We start from the raw sequence: 15,541 nt of genomic DNA, 5'->3' as shown, positions 1-15,541 counted from the left end.
CTCCTCTGCCTCTGCCTCCTCTGCCTCTGCGCCTCTGCCTCTCTGCCTCTGCCTCTCTGCCTCTGCCTCCCAAGTGCAGGGATTAAAGGCGTGTGGCACCACTGTCCAACCTAGAATTGACTTTACAAAGCAGCAGAAATCCCAACACAAAAGTGTCATTGTTCTGTAACTCATTATTATTAAAAGAAGTGAGTGTCAGACTCTTCCTGAAATTCATACTTGACACTATTTTTCTCTGAAGGTAAAGCACAGACAGGAAAGTGCAGGAGTACAACTATGTTAAAAGGGGCGGGGTGTCTCAGCAACAATACATTCAGTTAAATTCAGTATGAAAAGCAGTCTACAAACACTCTCAGAATGCTACAGGCTCCTTAATGACAGCCAGGTGGCACTAAAGCATGATTTCAGGTACTTAAAGCATACCTTTAGAAGAAATGCTGTGGAGTCCACCTGTGCTTTACCCAGGAGCTGACAGGTCAGGTCGTAGTACTGCATGGGCTGAACATCACACAGCTGCACTAAAATTGAAGGCGCTGAAATGTGCTCGGATGCCCAAACCCGCAAAGCTTCTACCATTTTTTGGTCCTGAGGAGTGAAGCTAAAAACTTTGCTGGAAGTACGTGCTGTGACAGGCATCCCTACAGTCCCTTCAAATGTCAAAGATGCGAAACCAGAGCAGTTGATTCCCTGAAGCTCATTTTTATACACTTGGATCTAAGAAAGTGGGACAAAGCAGAAAATGAATAAAACTCAGAAAACAGAGACACCGGAAATTATACATTTTTCTGGTTTAAGTAAGAGAGTATTTTTTACCCATTGAATTAGCTCATGAAGCAATGCAATCAATTGATAATGTCAAAATACACAACCACTCAAAATTTAAAACATTAAGAAAAATTTATACTTTAGAAAAATAGTATCCAAATCCTATTAAACTTGCATTGTTCCATGTATGAGTTTAACTGTAATTTTTGATAAGGTGAAGGAATAGTGTGACAGTTATTTATGTGGCATAGCAAAATCCTGAAGACACAAACATGTGAAGTAATGCACACAACAGAGGCTAAGGCATCTTGATGACTGAATACGCTGAAACACACTGTGAGGACTTTCTCTGTGTAAGTCTGTGGGCTCCTTTACAAATGTACACCTATAAAATACATAGTATTAATATTTTGTTCATGAACTCACTTGCTCATATGAAATACTTCCATATACTTTAAAAGCTCTGGTAATATTCTATGACTGAAAACAAAGTAATTATTTCATTTTCTGGTTGCTTGATAAAATAATTTTTCCTATACTTTATCAATTTGCATTTGTTTTTATATTTAAAATGAAATTTGTAGACAGCACATATTTGGCTCTTGATATTTATTGAACTTATAATTTTGGTAGTAGTCAAGCCTATATAAAATTATGGTCATGTGTAAGTCTTCTCTACCACTGCACTGTATTACTTCTCTTGCTCACTCTTGTGTTTGAAACACGTGGTTCCTATTGTTCTTTTATTCCCCACGTCTGTTTTCTTGATGCTTCACTTACTTTCTTAGGTATGAATAGATTCTTGGCAGCACAGTGTGTACAGATTCACTACTGTTGTACCAGACACTCCCTGTTAACTTCCCACTTCCCTCTATGTACTCTGTACTACACAAGCTTGACGGGTTAGTACTGTAATTCTCCCTCATCATCCCATCTGTCCCTTGGATACTGGTCTGTACAAACCGACTGCTTTTGCTTAAGGCACGTACCTCTTAGTGAAATTATTAAGATAGGTCAAAAACCGTACACATTTACTTACAGTCAAATAGTTTTGCAAGTTCTTAACCAATTTCTAGTTGGAAAGGGCCCATGCTACTGAAGAGTCCTTTAGTCTAGGTACATCGATCTTTATCAGAGATCATTGCTATTGATGCCTGTATGCAGTGTGCACTTTCTCTTCCAGCTGATTTTAAGCTGGCTGGTGCTTTTCAATGTTCCCCCACCATTAACCTTTTAAGAGTTGCCTCACTGTCTTAAGCATATTTCCCCCTTTCATTTTTTTTCTCCTGAACTTTAAGCTACACATTACATTATGAGATACCGCTGCAAATGTCATTATGGTCTATTCGTTTTTACCTACTATGTCTTTATGCCTGGTAGCATCACTGTTTCTACCTTCAGTCAGTAATCCTTATTAATGTGGACAGTAGAGATTTTTCATTTGTTGTTCCTTTTAGGTACTGTACTTCTCTTTGGTTTCTTGTTCAGCTTCTATTTCTCTATTTTGACTGTTGATATATTTTTACTTGTTTAACATTTAAATTTGCTGAACATAGTTTAATTTTTTAAAAAAATAAAACTTAAAATAGCTACTGTAAAACTGTTTAAGAGACTCAATGTCTAGACCCCATGGAATGCAGAGTCCATTTATCTTTAAAAAACTTTCTTCTTCTAGCTCTTGGTAGTAAGCACTTATTCTCATGGTAAGCATTCTGTTCTTGATGACTAGGATTCTCATGGTAAGCATTCTGCTCTTGATGACTAGGAACTAGAGAGCAACACCTCAAAGGTTCTGAAGGTTGCCTCCTCGTATGGACAGAGTTCTCTTCCTTTTGGCAAGTTGCTAGCTGAACACTAAAACTGACAAAAGACTGAATTTATGCTTTCTTGTCCCCCAAGCCCTCTGCCTCAGTGAGACTCACCCTGCAATCTTAGTAGGACTTATAGTTCTTGACAGAATATGAATACAAGAAGCCTTCATCTAGAAGTCTGCCCTTCATGAGATAAGGGAGGGCTTTGTGGGGTCTTATCAGACTTATACAAAGGCCTAGTTATGGTTTTTGTGAAAGGCTCACTACAGGCTCCTGGGGTAGCATGGGTTGTGGTGACTATGGAACACAGAGCCTCCACGCTAGTACTAGGTACACCTGTAGATCTACATTTATTTTCTCCTGCTTCTTATTCTGGCAGCCACCTGAGACACACCACTGCCAGCCTCTCTACTGTGAGAATGAGCCCAAATGGACTGCCTTTTTATAAGCTGTGCCTGTCACAATAATAAGGAAGAACAAGACAGTGTTAAAGAGGTAGATCATTAGTCATCCTTGACCAGACTAGACCTCCAGTATCTCTACTGCTGCATCTCTGTTTCCTATTCAAATTTAATTCTCCTAACACAGAGGTTCTTAGAATCCTTAAGTGATCTTGCGTGGCCTGCACAGTACAGTTTTCAGTTGCATTCTGGGACAAATTACCTAAGCCCAGCAGACTTCTGGATACCACTGTATTCCTTTTGCTCTCTAGAGAGAGTCAAGTTCCTTTGGCTGGGTAGAATTTTAGTCTTCCCTCCCTCAGCTTACCAGAATTATACAACTTGTACTTTAGCAGTCTGAAGCCCGTCAGAGCACAAAGTAAGAACCCCATATTAAATTAAATTAATCAAAAATAAGTTACAAGGATGTATCCTATCCTTTGCAAATTATATATGAAAACTTGAGAACATCAAACATATTTGGAAATAACAGGACAAATTGGAACCAGTTGGAATCGTGGCTTCTAATACAAGTCTAGGAAAAGAGGACATGCAATTTATTTAAATGAAAAGGAATCTAGCTACTAATGAAGCCTGATACTATTTACATTTCTTATCTCTTTAAATGCTTAGTGTCACATTTTAACAAGGCAGCCATATAATTAGTACTAACTGCTGTTAGTGAACAAGGCAGACTTCTTGTCTAATAATGTAGGTTGCAGAAAGGATGAATTATACCTTCAGCCTGTGGAAGCGAACAATGTCTCCAACTTTATAAATGATGGGGAGGGCTTCATAGTTTCCACTAAAGAGCATACAGGTTAACTTCACATTTGTCTGGTCCACAATTGTTACAACTGAGCAATAATCTGGGAAACAAAAAATATTTAACAAAAAATTAAAGTATTTCAATGCATCTTTGATAAAAGTAGAATATGCTTATTTTAAAATACCAAACAAATTTTATTCATTTCTATTATTAGGACTTCTAAGAAAAAAAAATAAGGTTAAGACTTGATTTTGGTTCTTTAGTTGCAAAATTAATCTGAAAAAGTGATCCACAAAATTTAACCTTAAGACATATAATGAAAGAAAAATTAAAAATCTACATTATTTTTCTGGAGAAGAAATAACTTTTTGTTAAAGTATAAAAGTCTTGAAAGAGATGAATATTTTCAAGTAAACAAAATAAAATTTGTAAAATAAATATAATTATACAGATAGTGAGGGCTATTGGAATAAAACTGTTTGCCTAACATGAGCAAGGCTCTGAATTTAACCTTAAGCATTATATGAGGGAGGGAGGGAGGGAGGGAGGGAGGGAGGGAGGGAGGGAGGGAGGGAGGGAGGGAGGGAGGGAGGAAGATAGGGAACAAGAATAGAAATGCAGAAAATATAAAAAGTCCTATCTGTGCTGTACAGATATGAATGATCAGAAAGTTTACAAACCCACCCCGTCAGAGTAAACATATATAAAAAGAATTTATATAAAACTACATACCAGCAATAAACAGGACAACAAGAATAATGATATTTTACTTTGGAAAAATTAATATTTGTATGTACAGGGTAATAGAATTTTAGCATTGGTGCTATGAAACTTGTAATAGATACTGCTGTAGTTCAGAAAATGATACACTAACAAAGTGCTGTCTTCCCTAAGACTTGAGTAACGTAACGATGGTACCACAACAGTCAAGAACCCAAAATATCAAAGAAGAGGAAAGGGGACGGTATGAAAATAAATATTGTACATTATTTTTCTGGGAAAAAATCTTTCCTTACTTGAAAGTAAAGGAGGGCAAACAGGGAAGGAGGATAACATTTGGAATGTAAATAAATAAAATAACCAATAAAAACCATTTTTTTAAAAGGTGAAAAAGAAAATCATCTCCACCAAGAAAGAGTAAATAAATGTAAATATTTTACATGAACATATTAATAGTCAATATGAAAAAGTAAGCAATAGAATTCAAGAGGAACATTGTCCATGGAATATTACCATGCTATTAAAAAAATAACAACATGAAATGTGCTCTAAGATAATCACACTACAATCCACAGATCCACAGAGGCTAAGTAAAAACAAAGGGCTTAAGGGGAAACACATGAATCTCCAGGGAAGGGGAAATTGAAAAGACTGCATGGGTGGATGGAGGGCAGGATGGCATGGAAACAGGAGAGACCTGGTGGTGGGGAGGCTGGAGGGACAGAGTTCTGAGAGAGACAATAGGAACTGGGGGAGATAGAAACCTAGGGTAAGAGAATTTCCAAGAAATCTATGAGGGTGACTGTAGCAAAGACTCCTGGTAATGGGGGAGAGAGAGCCTGAACCAACAATCTTCTGAAACCAGGCAAGGCTTCTAGTCGAAGGATTGGGAGACCCACCCATTCTCAAAACATTTGGCTTAACAATTTCTCCTGCCTGTAAAATGTGATGGGCTAAAGGTAGAGAAGAACTCGTGGGAATGGCCAACCAAAGACTGGTCCAGCTTGAGATCCATGCTCTGAGAAGGAACCTAAGTCTGACACTGCCAGGAGAGCCAGGAACCAGAGGCTGGATAGCCCAGAGACTTAGGACACAACCAAACATGACTGGCAAAAACAAAACAAAATAAGCCAATGAAGTGATGCCTAATGATATTTTGCTTTACTGGTAGGCTCAGATCATAGTATAGTTAGCATGAGAGAGGCTTCATCCTGAAACTGATGGGAGCAGGTAAGACCCACATCCAAACAGATGTAGGCAGATTTCAGGATCTAGAAGAGAGGAACGAAGCATTATAGAAGACAGGGGTCATGGACACCACAAGAAAACTCACAGAATCAACTCATCAGAACTCTCAGACTGAACTGACAATCGGGGAGGCTTCATGGGCCTGACCTACGTCTTCTGCATATGTGTTATGGATGTGTAGCTTGGCGTTCATGTGGGACTCTTAACAGTGGGAATGGGAGCTTTCTCTGAATCTTTTTCCTGTCTATGGGACATTTTTCCTTATCCACCCTTTACCTTATCCACCCTTAATATGAGGGGAGGTTCCTAGTCTTGTTGCAACCTGATATACCTGTTTGGTTGATATCCCTGGGGAGCCTCCCCTTTTCTAAGAGGAATGGATCTGGGGAAGAGGTGGAGGAGTGACTGGGAGGAGAGAAAGGAAGGAAAACTCCAGTTGGGACATAATATATGAGAGAAGAAGAAAGATATGATCATCTAATAAAACAGTGGTTCTCAACGTGTGGGTCATGACCCTTTGGGGGATTTGCACATCAGATATTTACATTACTATTCATAACAGCAGCAAAATTACAGTTACAAAGTAGCAATAAAACAATTTTATGGTTGGGGTCACCACAACATGAGGAACTGTATTAAAGGGTTGCAGAATTAGGAAGGTTGAGAACAACTGATCTAAAAGAATTCACAGGATGAAAATACTCATTGCTGAATACAGTACACCTACACTGGCATAGTCAAAGCCCCCTTCTGAGCCAAGAGAACATCAACTGAAAAGCAAGTCAGTCAGTCATTGGCTGTTTGTAAAAAGCAAACATAGAACAAAGGTACACCCATGAGCACACTTAGCTGGCCAATGATCTTGCCTGAAAAGGGAAACTGCACGTAGGACATTTATACAGTGAGAGGTAACATTTAAGATTCAACACAAAACAGTCACCAGAAATACAGATAGAACAAAACTCCATCTGAAAGAATAAGAAGTCAACAAGAAACTCTGTCCATCTTTTGGGGGGATGAATGAAAAAGCAAACAACTAGCTGGGTGTGGTGGTGCATGCCTTTAATCCCAGCACTCAGGAGGCAGAGGCAGGTGGATTTCTGAGTTCAAGGCCAGCCTGGTCTACAACGTGAGTTCCAGGACAGCCAGGGATATACAGAGAAACCCTGTCTCAAAAAACCAAAAAAAAAAAAAAAAAAGCAAACAACTAACAACAAAACAGGCAACTTGTGAGGGAATGGTACTAATATACTCAATAAAAACCCACATCATTTGATCTTCCTTGGATTTCTTTTTGTTTGATAGTTGGTTATGGTGTGCAGAATCTAAACTGGGTCACAGGACTAGGCTTTGCCCAGTCCATCTCTTTTCCTGCTGCCTGCAGATCTGACTATATAACTCTCAGCCACCTCTCCTATACCATATCTGAATATATAGTGCCCTTTCCAGTCTCTTCTGATTAGTTTTGAAGTCTATTTTGTCAGCTATTAAGATGAATACACTGGCTTGCTTCTTGATTAGTTTAGCTTGGAATATGCATTCACTCTTGATTAGTTTAGCTTGGAATATGCACACATACACAGGAAATGTGTATCTTGCTTCCATGCAGCAAGATATATCCTATTTTCTAATACAATCTGTTAGACTATGTCTTTTGATTGAGGAAATGAGATCATTGACCTTGAGAGATATCACTGCAATGTTTGTTGATTCATATTATTTTGCTGTGATGCAACTTTCCTTCAGTCTCTTTGATTCACTGGTCTGCAATTAGTTATTTCTTGTATTTTCTTGCATGATGTTAACTTCCTCAGGTTGAAGTTTTCCTTCTGGTGTCTTCTGTATACCTGGATTTGTTGATTACTACTGCTTAACTTTGTGTTGTTCTGGAATGTTTTTCTCCATCTAGTGGTTGAAACTTCTGCTGGGTATAGAAATCTGGGCTAGCATTTGTGGTGTTTTAGTTTGTGGAACATCTATCTGTTAATCCAATAGGTTTGGTTTTGTATGCTACTTCTCTCTCTCGCTCGCTCGCTCATTTTTAAATTTTTATTTTTCTTTACATTTAGTTTTGATTATTGTGTTGTGGTAACTTTCTTTTCTTGTCCTGTTTATCAGTTATTCTGTATGCATCTCGTACCTTGATAGGCATCTCCTTTTAGTTAGAGAAATTTTCATCTTCAATTTTGTTGAAAATATTTTCTGTACCTTTTACTTGGCTTTCTTCTCCTTCCTTTAATCCTATTATTCTTAGATTTAGTCTTTTCATAGTGTCTCTTATTTCCTTGATGTTTTGTGCTTAGATTTTTTTTAATTTAACATTTTCTTTAACCAAGGTATCCATCTTTTCTATCTTCAATGACTGATATTCTCTCTTTTATCTTTTATATTCTGTTGTTGAAGATTGTCTCTGAGATTTTATTTCACTCCCTAAATTATTCATTTCTAGTTTTACCTCATTTGGAGCTTTCTTTAGCGATTTAATCTCCACTTTTAGGTTTTGAACCTTTTTCTTCATTTTATTCTAATGCTTGTGCTTTCATAGATTTCATTAAATGGCTTCATTCCTATAATCTTTAAGGTCCTTGAGCATTTTTATAAAGGCTATTGTGAAGCCCTTGTCTTTTGTTTCACCTATGTTGAAATACTCAGGGTTACTGTACTAGAGGGAATACATATTGTCCCACGCTTTATGTTGGTGTCTAAGTATCTAGGTTTGGGATGCTTATAATTTGAGGAACTGATTATCAGGTCTTAGCTCTGTTGAGTGGATTTTCCATTCCTTGGTTTCTGTTGCCCTCTCTGTATCTTAGAAAATGTACTGGTTATAGGCTGCATGGTATGGAGTGCTGAGTCCTTCCAAGGTGTAGTAGCTGTTGGTTCAGGTCAGAACTTCTTTCTGGGTTTTGGAAGCCAACAAGAATAAAGGTGAGCTGGAAGAGTGGTGCTGTGGGGGTTCACAGAAAGAAAAATAATTGGGTCAGGAAAGAGAATCTGTGGAGTTCTCAGGGAATAGAGGAAGAGAGGAAAAGAGGGAAGACATGTTGCTACAGTCAGTCTGCTATAGGATTGGGGATGCATTCTGGAACGTCTTAGTCACAGGGAGACTACCTGTATGCCCTGAATTTTGAAAACAGATGCCTATGAGATGGGATAGATTTATGGCAGAGAGAAACACTCTAGCATCAGCAGACTTGGCAGAGAGGCCTGAAATCTCAACATGCGTGTGCTTCACCTAAAGAAGCATATCTGCACAGAGCACAACATACATCCTGGTTTCCAACTCACAGAGCACAACATACATCCTGGTTTCCAACTTTCCCATGATTGTCAGTTTCTCTTTTGTAACTATAGCTACCTACCTATCACTTTTAGCCAGTGTGGAGAAAGAAAAAAAAAAAAGGAAAGAAAGACCTTCCATGTGTTTAAATACTTTACAGACATGATTTTGTTATCATATATATATAGGAAGGCCAGAAAAATGGAAAAGTTCTTTGCATAAATCAAGAGCTCCCTTGAAAACAAAACATGAAAACCTACCTCTATCTCTGAACATACATATTGATATGTAATAATTCACAGGCATGTGATACTTCCTTAATCAGAAATGATGGTCAGAATACATTCTATGAACCTTAAATATTTTTGTCCTTGCATAGTTTATATGTCTATCTGAAATTTAAATTTCCTCCAATGCCAAATACTCCATTATGGTGGCCAGTATTTAATATTTTAATAATGATAATTGCATAGATTTGTTTCACAAATTCCAGTAAAATTTCTAAAAATAATCTAAGTGAACCTAATACTTTCCTTTGTCACTTAATACACTAAATAAGGGCAGAGTTGTCCCTGATCCCCAAAGTTTAAATGTTCCTCATGCTGATGGGTTTTCTTGAGAGTCACGGTTCATTCCTCAGTACTTGCTACTGGCAGAGTTTATACTCTTTGCATAGGTAATGATTTATCATGACAAGACAGAACTAATGATGTGTGTGACATTTTCCGAAGTAAATGGGAACTGACATTTGAGTTTGGTACACATGGATAGAAACCTGAAAAGGAATTAAGCACACACAGTTTTAGAGAAGTAAGAAAAACAAGGTTGCTTGTTTACAAACTTGAAACTGGTAAAATTTGAAATACCAGACAGCAGGAAAAGAACTGGGTTAGATTTCAACCACTGATTTGCCTACAGTTAAACTAATTATCAAGGCAAACTAGATGGTAATTTAGAGCCAAATAAAAACTAGTAAAATATAAGATACCTTAGCTGACTATATTTCAAAGTACAGAAGTTGAGTATTTGCTACTTTTCAAATATGAAAACAAATTACTTATGTTAAGCAACATATCTTATAACCAAAACTCCATCAGGGCAAAATCTGTTATTACTTAGTGGTTAATAATTATCAAGGCCTCATTCTGTAGAAGGTAGCATGGTAAGCAATATATACAGACACATATGTAATCACAAAAATCTCCTGAATTCTTATAACACTGTATACTGCAGAGAATATTGCTTCTAACTCTGAAAAAGGAAATCCACTTTCTCAAGCAGGTGAGGTAAGGTGTCTAAGCCCAGGCACACTGAATGTGAGAAAGCTGAGAGGCAAACTTAGCCTGTCTAACTAATGTCCCCATGGTGCATGCTTTTAAAGAAATTATAATCCCAAAGAAAGATAAGCTTAAACCAGTAAGGGAGACTTCAAAGCTTTTCTAGCCCGGTAAATTATACTGCATCTCAATGGTGTTATAGTAATTACTATTTCATGAACCTAACAGGAAATAGTAAATATACTAAGTTTATTACAGAAGAATTAATAGAAAGTTTCATCCATAAATTTAGAATCCAAGAACATTATCAGACTATTAATTCATTCTAACAAACCTGTTACTGAACTGCAATAGCTATGATTCATATACAAGCTAATCAAGGCATGTGGAGTAAGCCAGGAAGCAGCACCCCTCTGTGTTCTCTGCATCAAATCCTGCCTCCAGGTTCCTTCCCTATTTAAGTTCCTGTCTTGACTTCTTTGATGATGAACAGTGCCATGGAAGTGTAAGCAAAATAAATCCTTCCCTCCCTAGGTGGCTTTAATAAAAGTGTTTTGTCATTATAAGATACTATCTTAAGAAGATAAATCTACTTCCTAAGAACAGTCTATCAAAACACAGTGCCAGCCTGGTCAGAATTGGCATACAACTCGGAAAGAACAGACTTAGAGATGTCAAAGGAACATGGTCATTCAGTTTGCTCTGGTGTCTCATTAGCTGCTTTTAATTAGGCGCTAACCTCCTGGAAAAGGAAATTCATTATGGATTTAAAGGAAGATTCTAGAAGAACTGAGCACAGAACATAACTATTTACACTGTCTCTCTGCATTCAAAAAGTAAATTAAAATGTCAATGTATTGGTCTAGAGTCACAGAACTTATGGATAGTCTCTATATAGTTAGGGAATTTGTTGTGTTGACTTGTAGTTTGTAGTCCAACTCCCAACAATGGTCAGCTGTGAAAGGGAAGTCCAAGGATCTAGTAGTGGCTCAGTCCCACAGGCTAGTAGATTCCAAACAGATGTGCTGGCAAGGCAAATTCGAGCAGGCAAAGAAGAGTGCATCTTCCCTCTTCCAATGTCCTTAATGAAGGTCTCCAGCAGAAAGTGTGTACTAGATTAAAGGTGTGTACCACTATGCCTGGATCTGAGGCTTGTTTTGTTCCGGGCTGACCTTGAACTCAGAGATCTTCTTGCCTTAGTCTCCTGGGATTCATAGCCATTATGTCTCAAGATCTCCATGCCAAAATCCACGTCAGAAACTTTTATCTCTCAGCATCAAGATCTGGATCACAGTTGAGCCTTCCAATTCTGGATTGTAGCTTATTCCAGATTTAGTTATGTTGACAACCAAGAATAGCCATTACAGTCAAAGATACAAAACAAGGCAATCCCAATAAAACAACAGGATAATCAAGGATTGGAAATATCTAATGTCTCAATTCTAACTCAAGATTAAGTGTACCAGGTAGGAACAGCAATGAGCCTGCCATAACAAGTTTTGATGATTGCTCCAAGGAAGTGATCCAACAAACAAAACAAATTAGATAGAATAATAAACATATTTTTTAACCCTCATGTTATTCTTTAATCTTTTCCAGATGAAAACACAAAATTAAAGATAATTTAATAGTCTGTTGCCTTGATACCTGGCATCAGTAGTGAAAGTGTAGTGAGCAGAAAGAATATCTAAGAATATCGCATCCTTACCCAAACAGTGCATAGTACAAGGATGCATGTATATAAACACATGTGTGTGCTTAATTACTTCAGGAATATTTCAGATTCAAACTGATTAGAAGGTATTTAATTAATTAGTTTTACACTTTGGTAATATTTGCATAACTTGACATAAATCTGAAAAGATAACAGATGATAAATTAAGCTCTTTATTCTGCAATCTTGAGCAATTCACCCAATTTCCCCAGCATGACTAAGTGTAAATTGCCTTGGAGTTTTATTGTGAAGGAAAAAAAAATGTAGCTTACCTAAGGAGATCTTTAATCAAAGAAGCATGCATACATAAAATGCATAATCCATGAGAGATGCCTCTGCAAATGCTTTTTCATTTCCTTTCTATCTATAATACTTTCTCTTTTTTATTGCCATTCAATTCATTCATTGAATATGAATGAGTAAAAAATGTTTTAGACAGAATCTTACAGTTAATAATTAGCTACAGGAAATTATAAAAGGCAAAGTGTCATATTATGCACCAAAATCCAGATATAATCCTCAAACTTCAATCAAAATCATTCATGTATATGAAAATCAGCAAATACAAAGGGTTTCATCCCCTACCTCCTGTGAGAAACACGTGGAATATTTATAAATGGAGTACTTGTCATGGACAAAGGTAGGTCAACATTCCATAGCTTTACATGGGACGTGATGGACAGCTACGGCTTTGATGGTTTCCATTACTGAAAGTCAGACAGTCAAGTGCCTCACTCAGAGAGGCACCCTCACAGAGAAACACCATAGCAGTTCGCTGTAGGCACTGAAAAGCAGGAAAGCCAGTGCCTGCTTCTCTCAGAAACCGCAGCATTACAGGGATACAAAACCGTCCAGCTTTAAGATCTGTATGTAAAAAGCATAACCATAGACCTAACGGAGGAAATCACTACAATAAAAACTCCCAAATCCTACAAAGACCACAGTGTCTAGTAACAGGATGACATCTACAAGAAGCCACATGGAGAACTAGGGAGATAGCTTCATCTGTAAAGTCCTTGCTGAGTAAGCATGCGAACTCAAGTTTGATTTCCAGAATCCAGTTTGAAAAACAAACAAACCATGGTAGTGAGTGGCATTTATAACCCTGTGCTGAGGACACTGATCCCTGGGGCTCAGTGATAAGGCACCTGAGTCTCTATAGTCCAGGCCTGGGAGAGACCCTGTTTCAAATGAAAACAAAACAAAGCTGAGTGGATGCACAGGTCCTGTGGAACACCACCAGAGGTTGTCCACTGCTCTATACATCTATGCCCTGACAGAGATGAAAGAAACACACAGGAACAATATACACACATACAAGGATTCTCAAAGTATCATAGTTGTGAGGTTAAATGTTCTCTTAGTAACAGGACTGATCGACTTGTAAAGGAATAAGTGTTTTACCTCTTCCATGACTTAATATAAAGTTAGGGAAATGGAGCATTTGCTACCTCATGAAGATTGTGATCAGAAATGATACTACACTATAGACCATATATAATCTTCAGTATTGAGGATATAAACAATAGCTTTTTTAAATCGAGTAATAAAGAAGCCAAATTGCATCTACCATCTCTACAGTAAATTTAAAATTTATAAGATAAATTTAAGAAAAAGTTTTACTTGGTGATATATACATAGATATGTAACATTATAACATTATGGAAATTCAAAATGAGTCCCATAAAGGCAATTCCCCTACCTACCTAGTCGTATATACATCTAGACGTTACTGACACTATGGATCTGTTCTGTGACATCACATATGTAAGAGACCCATCCATGGACTGCTCATGCACACTTATTCTAGCACATTTCTGTGTCGATATTCACTAAGCTGATCCTTGGCTGAACACAAACATCAGTGTGATTTTCCTGACTTCTGTTGCTATACTTAATCCCGATGAAGGATGAGTTCTGACAACAGAAATAAAAATACAACTGTAACTAAAACTACAGGATGGATGAGTTTTAGACTTCACTGCCGATCTTGCTGGAATGAAGACATCATGCTATGTCTGAAAGATGTATTTTAAAGTCTCAATGACTGTTCATATAAAATTGATGACATTCATTTTAATTTGGTAACTCAGAAGAAACACAGAAATGTATTAGTCCCATAATAACAGATGTTTCATTACTAGTCATGAATTTTTTACTAATGCATTGTATTCAACTACACATATCTGATAGAAATATGAGGCATAGGCATACATACTAAGTAATTATATCTCCCCATGGCATTCCTTTTTATTCATGATTTAATAATATGATCACAAGAAAGAATGATTATACTACCTACTAACTAAATATATACTGCCATCAGTGTTTTTAAATAACATTTTAATTTTATACTGCCATTTTTAATTAGCTTCTGAAAATGAGGCATTTTCTGATCATGTTATTTAAAAACTTTCAATGGTATAATTGACATGTCATATGCAAAGTTTTAAAATCTTATCTTCTATCAAGTTAGATTGATAAACTCGACAGGCCAGGCTCAGACACTAAGACTGATAGTAAGTAAGAGGGTCCCGGTGCTCATTATGACATGCTATTCAGGCACAGAATGGGAAGAGGCCATTACCACCACTGCATGCCTTGAGAATCTGCCTGATTCTATAACTTGTCTGTTTTTTTTTTTTTTTTTAGATTTATTTATTTTTATTTATATGAGTACACTGTAGCTGGCCTGATAAACAGCTTCAGTGCAGTAGCTGGATATAAAATTAACTCAAACAAATCAGTGGTCATTCTCTACACAAAGGATAAACGGACTGAGAAAGAAATTAGGAAACAACACTTTTCACAATAGACACAAAAAATTTAAAATACCTTGATGTGACTCTAACTAAGGAAGCGAAAGATCTGTATGATAAGAACTTCAAGTCTCTGAAGAAAGAAATCAAAGAAGATCTCAGAAGATGGAAAGATCTCCCATGCTCATGGATTGGCAGGATCAATATAGTGAAAATGGATATCTTGTCGAAAGCAATCTACAGATTCAATGCAATCCCCATCAAAATTCCAACTCAATTCTTCACTGAGTTAGAAAGGGCAATTTGCAAATTCATCTGGAATAACAAAAAACCTAGGATAGCAAAAACTCTTCTCAATGATAAAATAATCTCTGGTGGAATCACCATACCTGACCTAAAGCTGTACTACAGAGCAATAATGATAAAAACTGCATGGTACTGGTACAGTGACAGACAGGTAGACCAGTGGAATAGAATTGAAGACCCAGAAATGAACCCACACACCTATGGTCACTTGATCTTTGACAAGGGAGCTAAAACCATCCAGTAGAAAAAAGACAGCATCTCCAACACATGGCAGTTAGCATGTAGAAGAAAGCAAATTGATCCATTCTTATCTCCTTGTACAAAGCTCAAGTCTAAGTGGATCAAAGAACTCCACATAAAACTAGAAACTCTGAAACTTATAGAGGAGAAAGTGGGGAAAAGCCTCGGAGTTATGGGCACAAGGGGAAAAATTTCTGAACACAACAGCAATG

At 37.2% G+C, this 15,541-nt stretch overlaps 1 protein-coding gene across 4 annotated transcripts in view; it reads right to left on the bottom strand.

Moving 5' to 3' along the window:
- Pot1 (protection of telomeres 1) overlaps positions 1 to 15,541 on the bottom strand; it is a 68,415-nt gene that overhangs the window by 32,688 nt on the left and 20,186 nt on the right. For all 4 annotated transcript variants that reach the window (XR_015047693.1, XM_021164848.3, XM_029478636.2 and 1 more), the window contains 2 exons: positions 3,755 to 3,885; positions 424 to 714 (listed from right to left, as the gene is read on the bottom strand). Coding sequence is in view for 3 of the 4 variants with exons in the window: in XM_021164848.3 (XP_021020507.1) it covers positions 424 to 714; positions 3,755 to 3,885 (422 nt within the window). In the remaining variant the exon portion in view is untranslated. The remainder of the gene's footprint in view (positions 1 to 423; positions 715 to 3,754; positions 3,886 to 15,541) is intronic.

This window comes from Mus caroli, unplaced genomic scaffold (genome assembly GCF_978045245.1).
Source record: "Mus caroli unplaced genomic scaffold, Mus_caroli_1 scaffold_7, whole genome shotgun sequence".
Classification (NCBI taxonomy): domain Eukaryota; kingdom Metazoa; phylum Chordata; class Mammalia; order Rodentia; family Muridae; genus Mus; species Mus caroli.
Note: the sequence above shows the minus strand (reverse complement) of the source record. Positions and strands in the feature narration are given on the sequence as shown.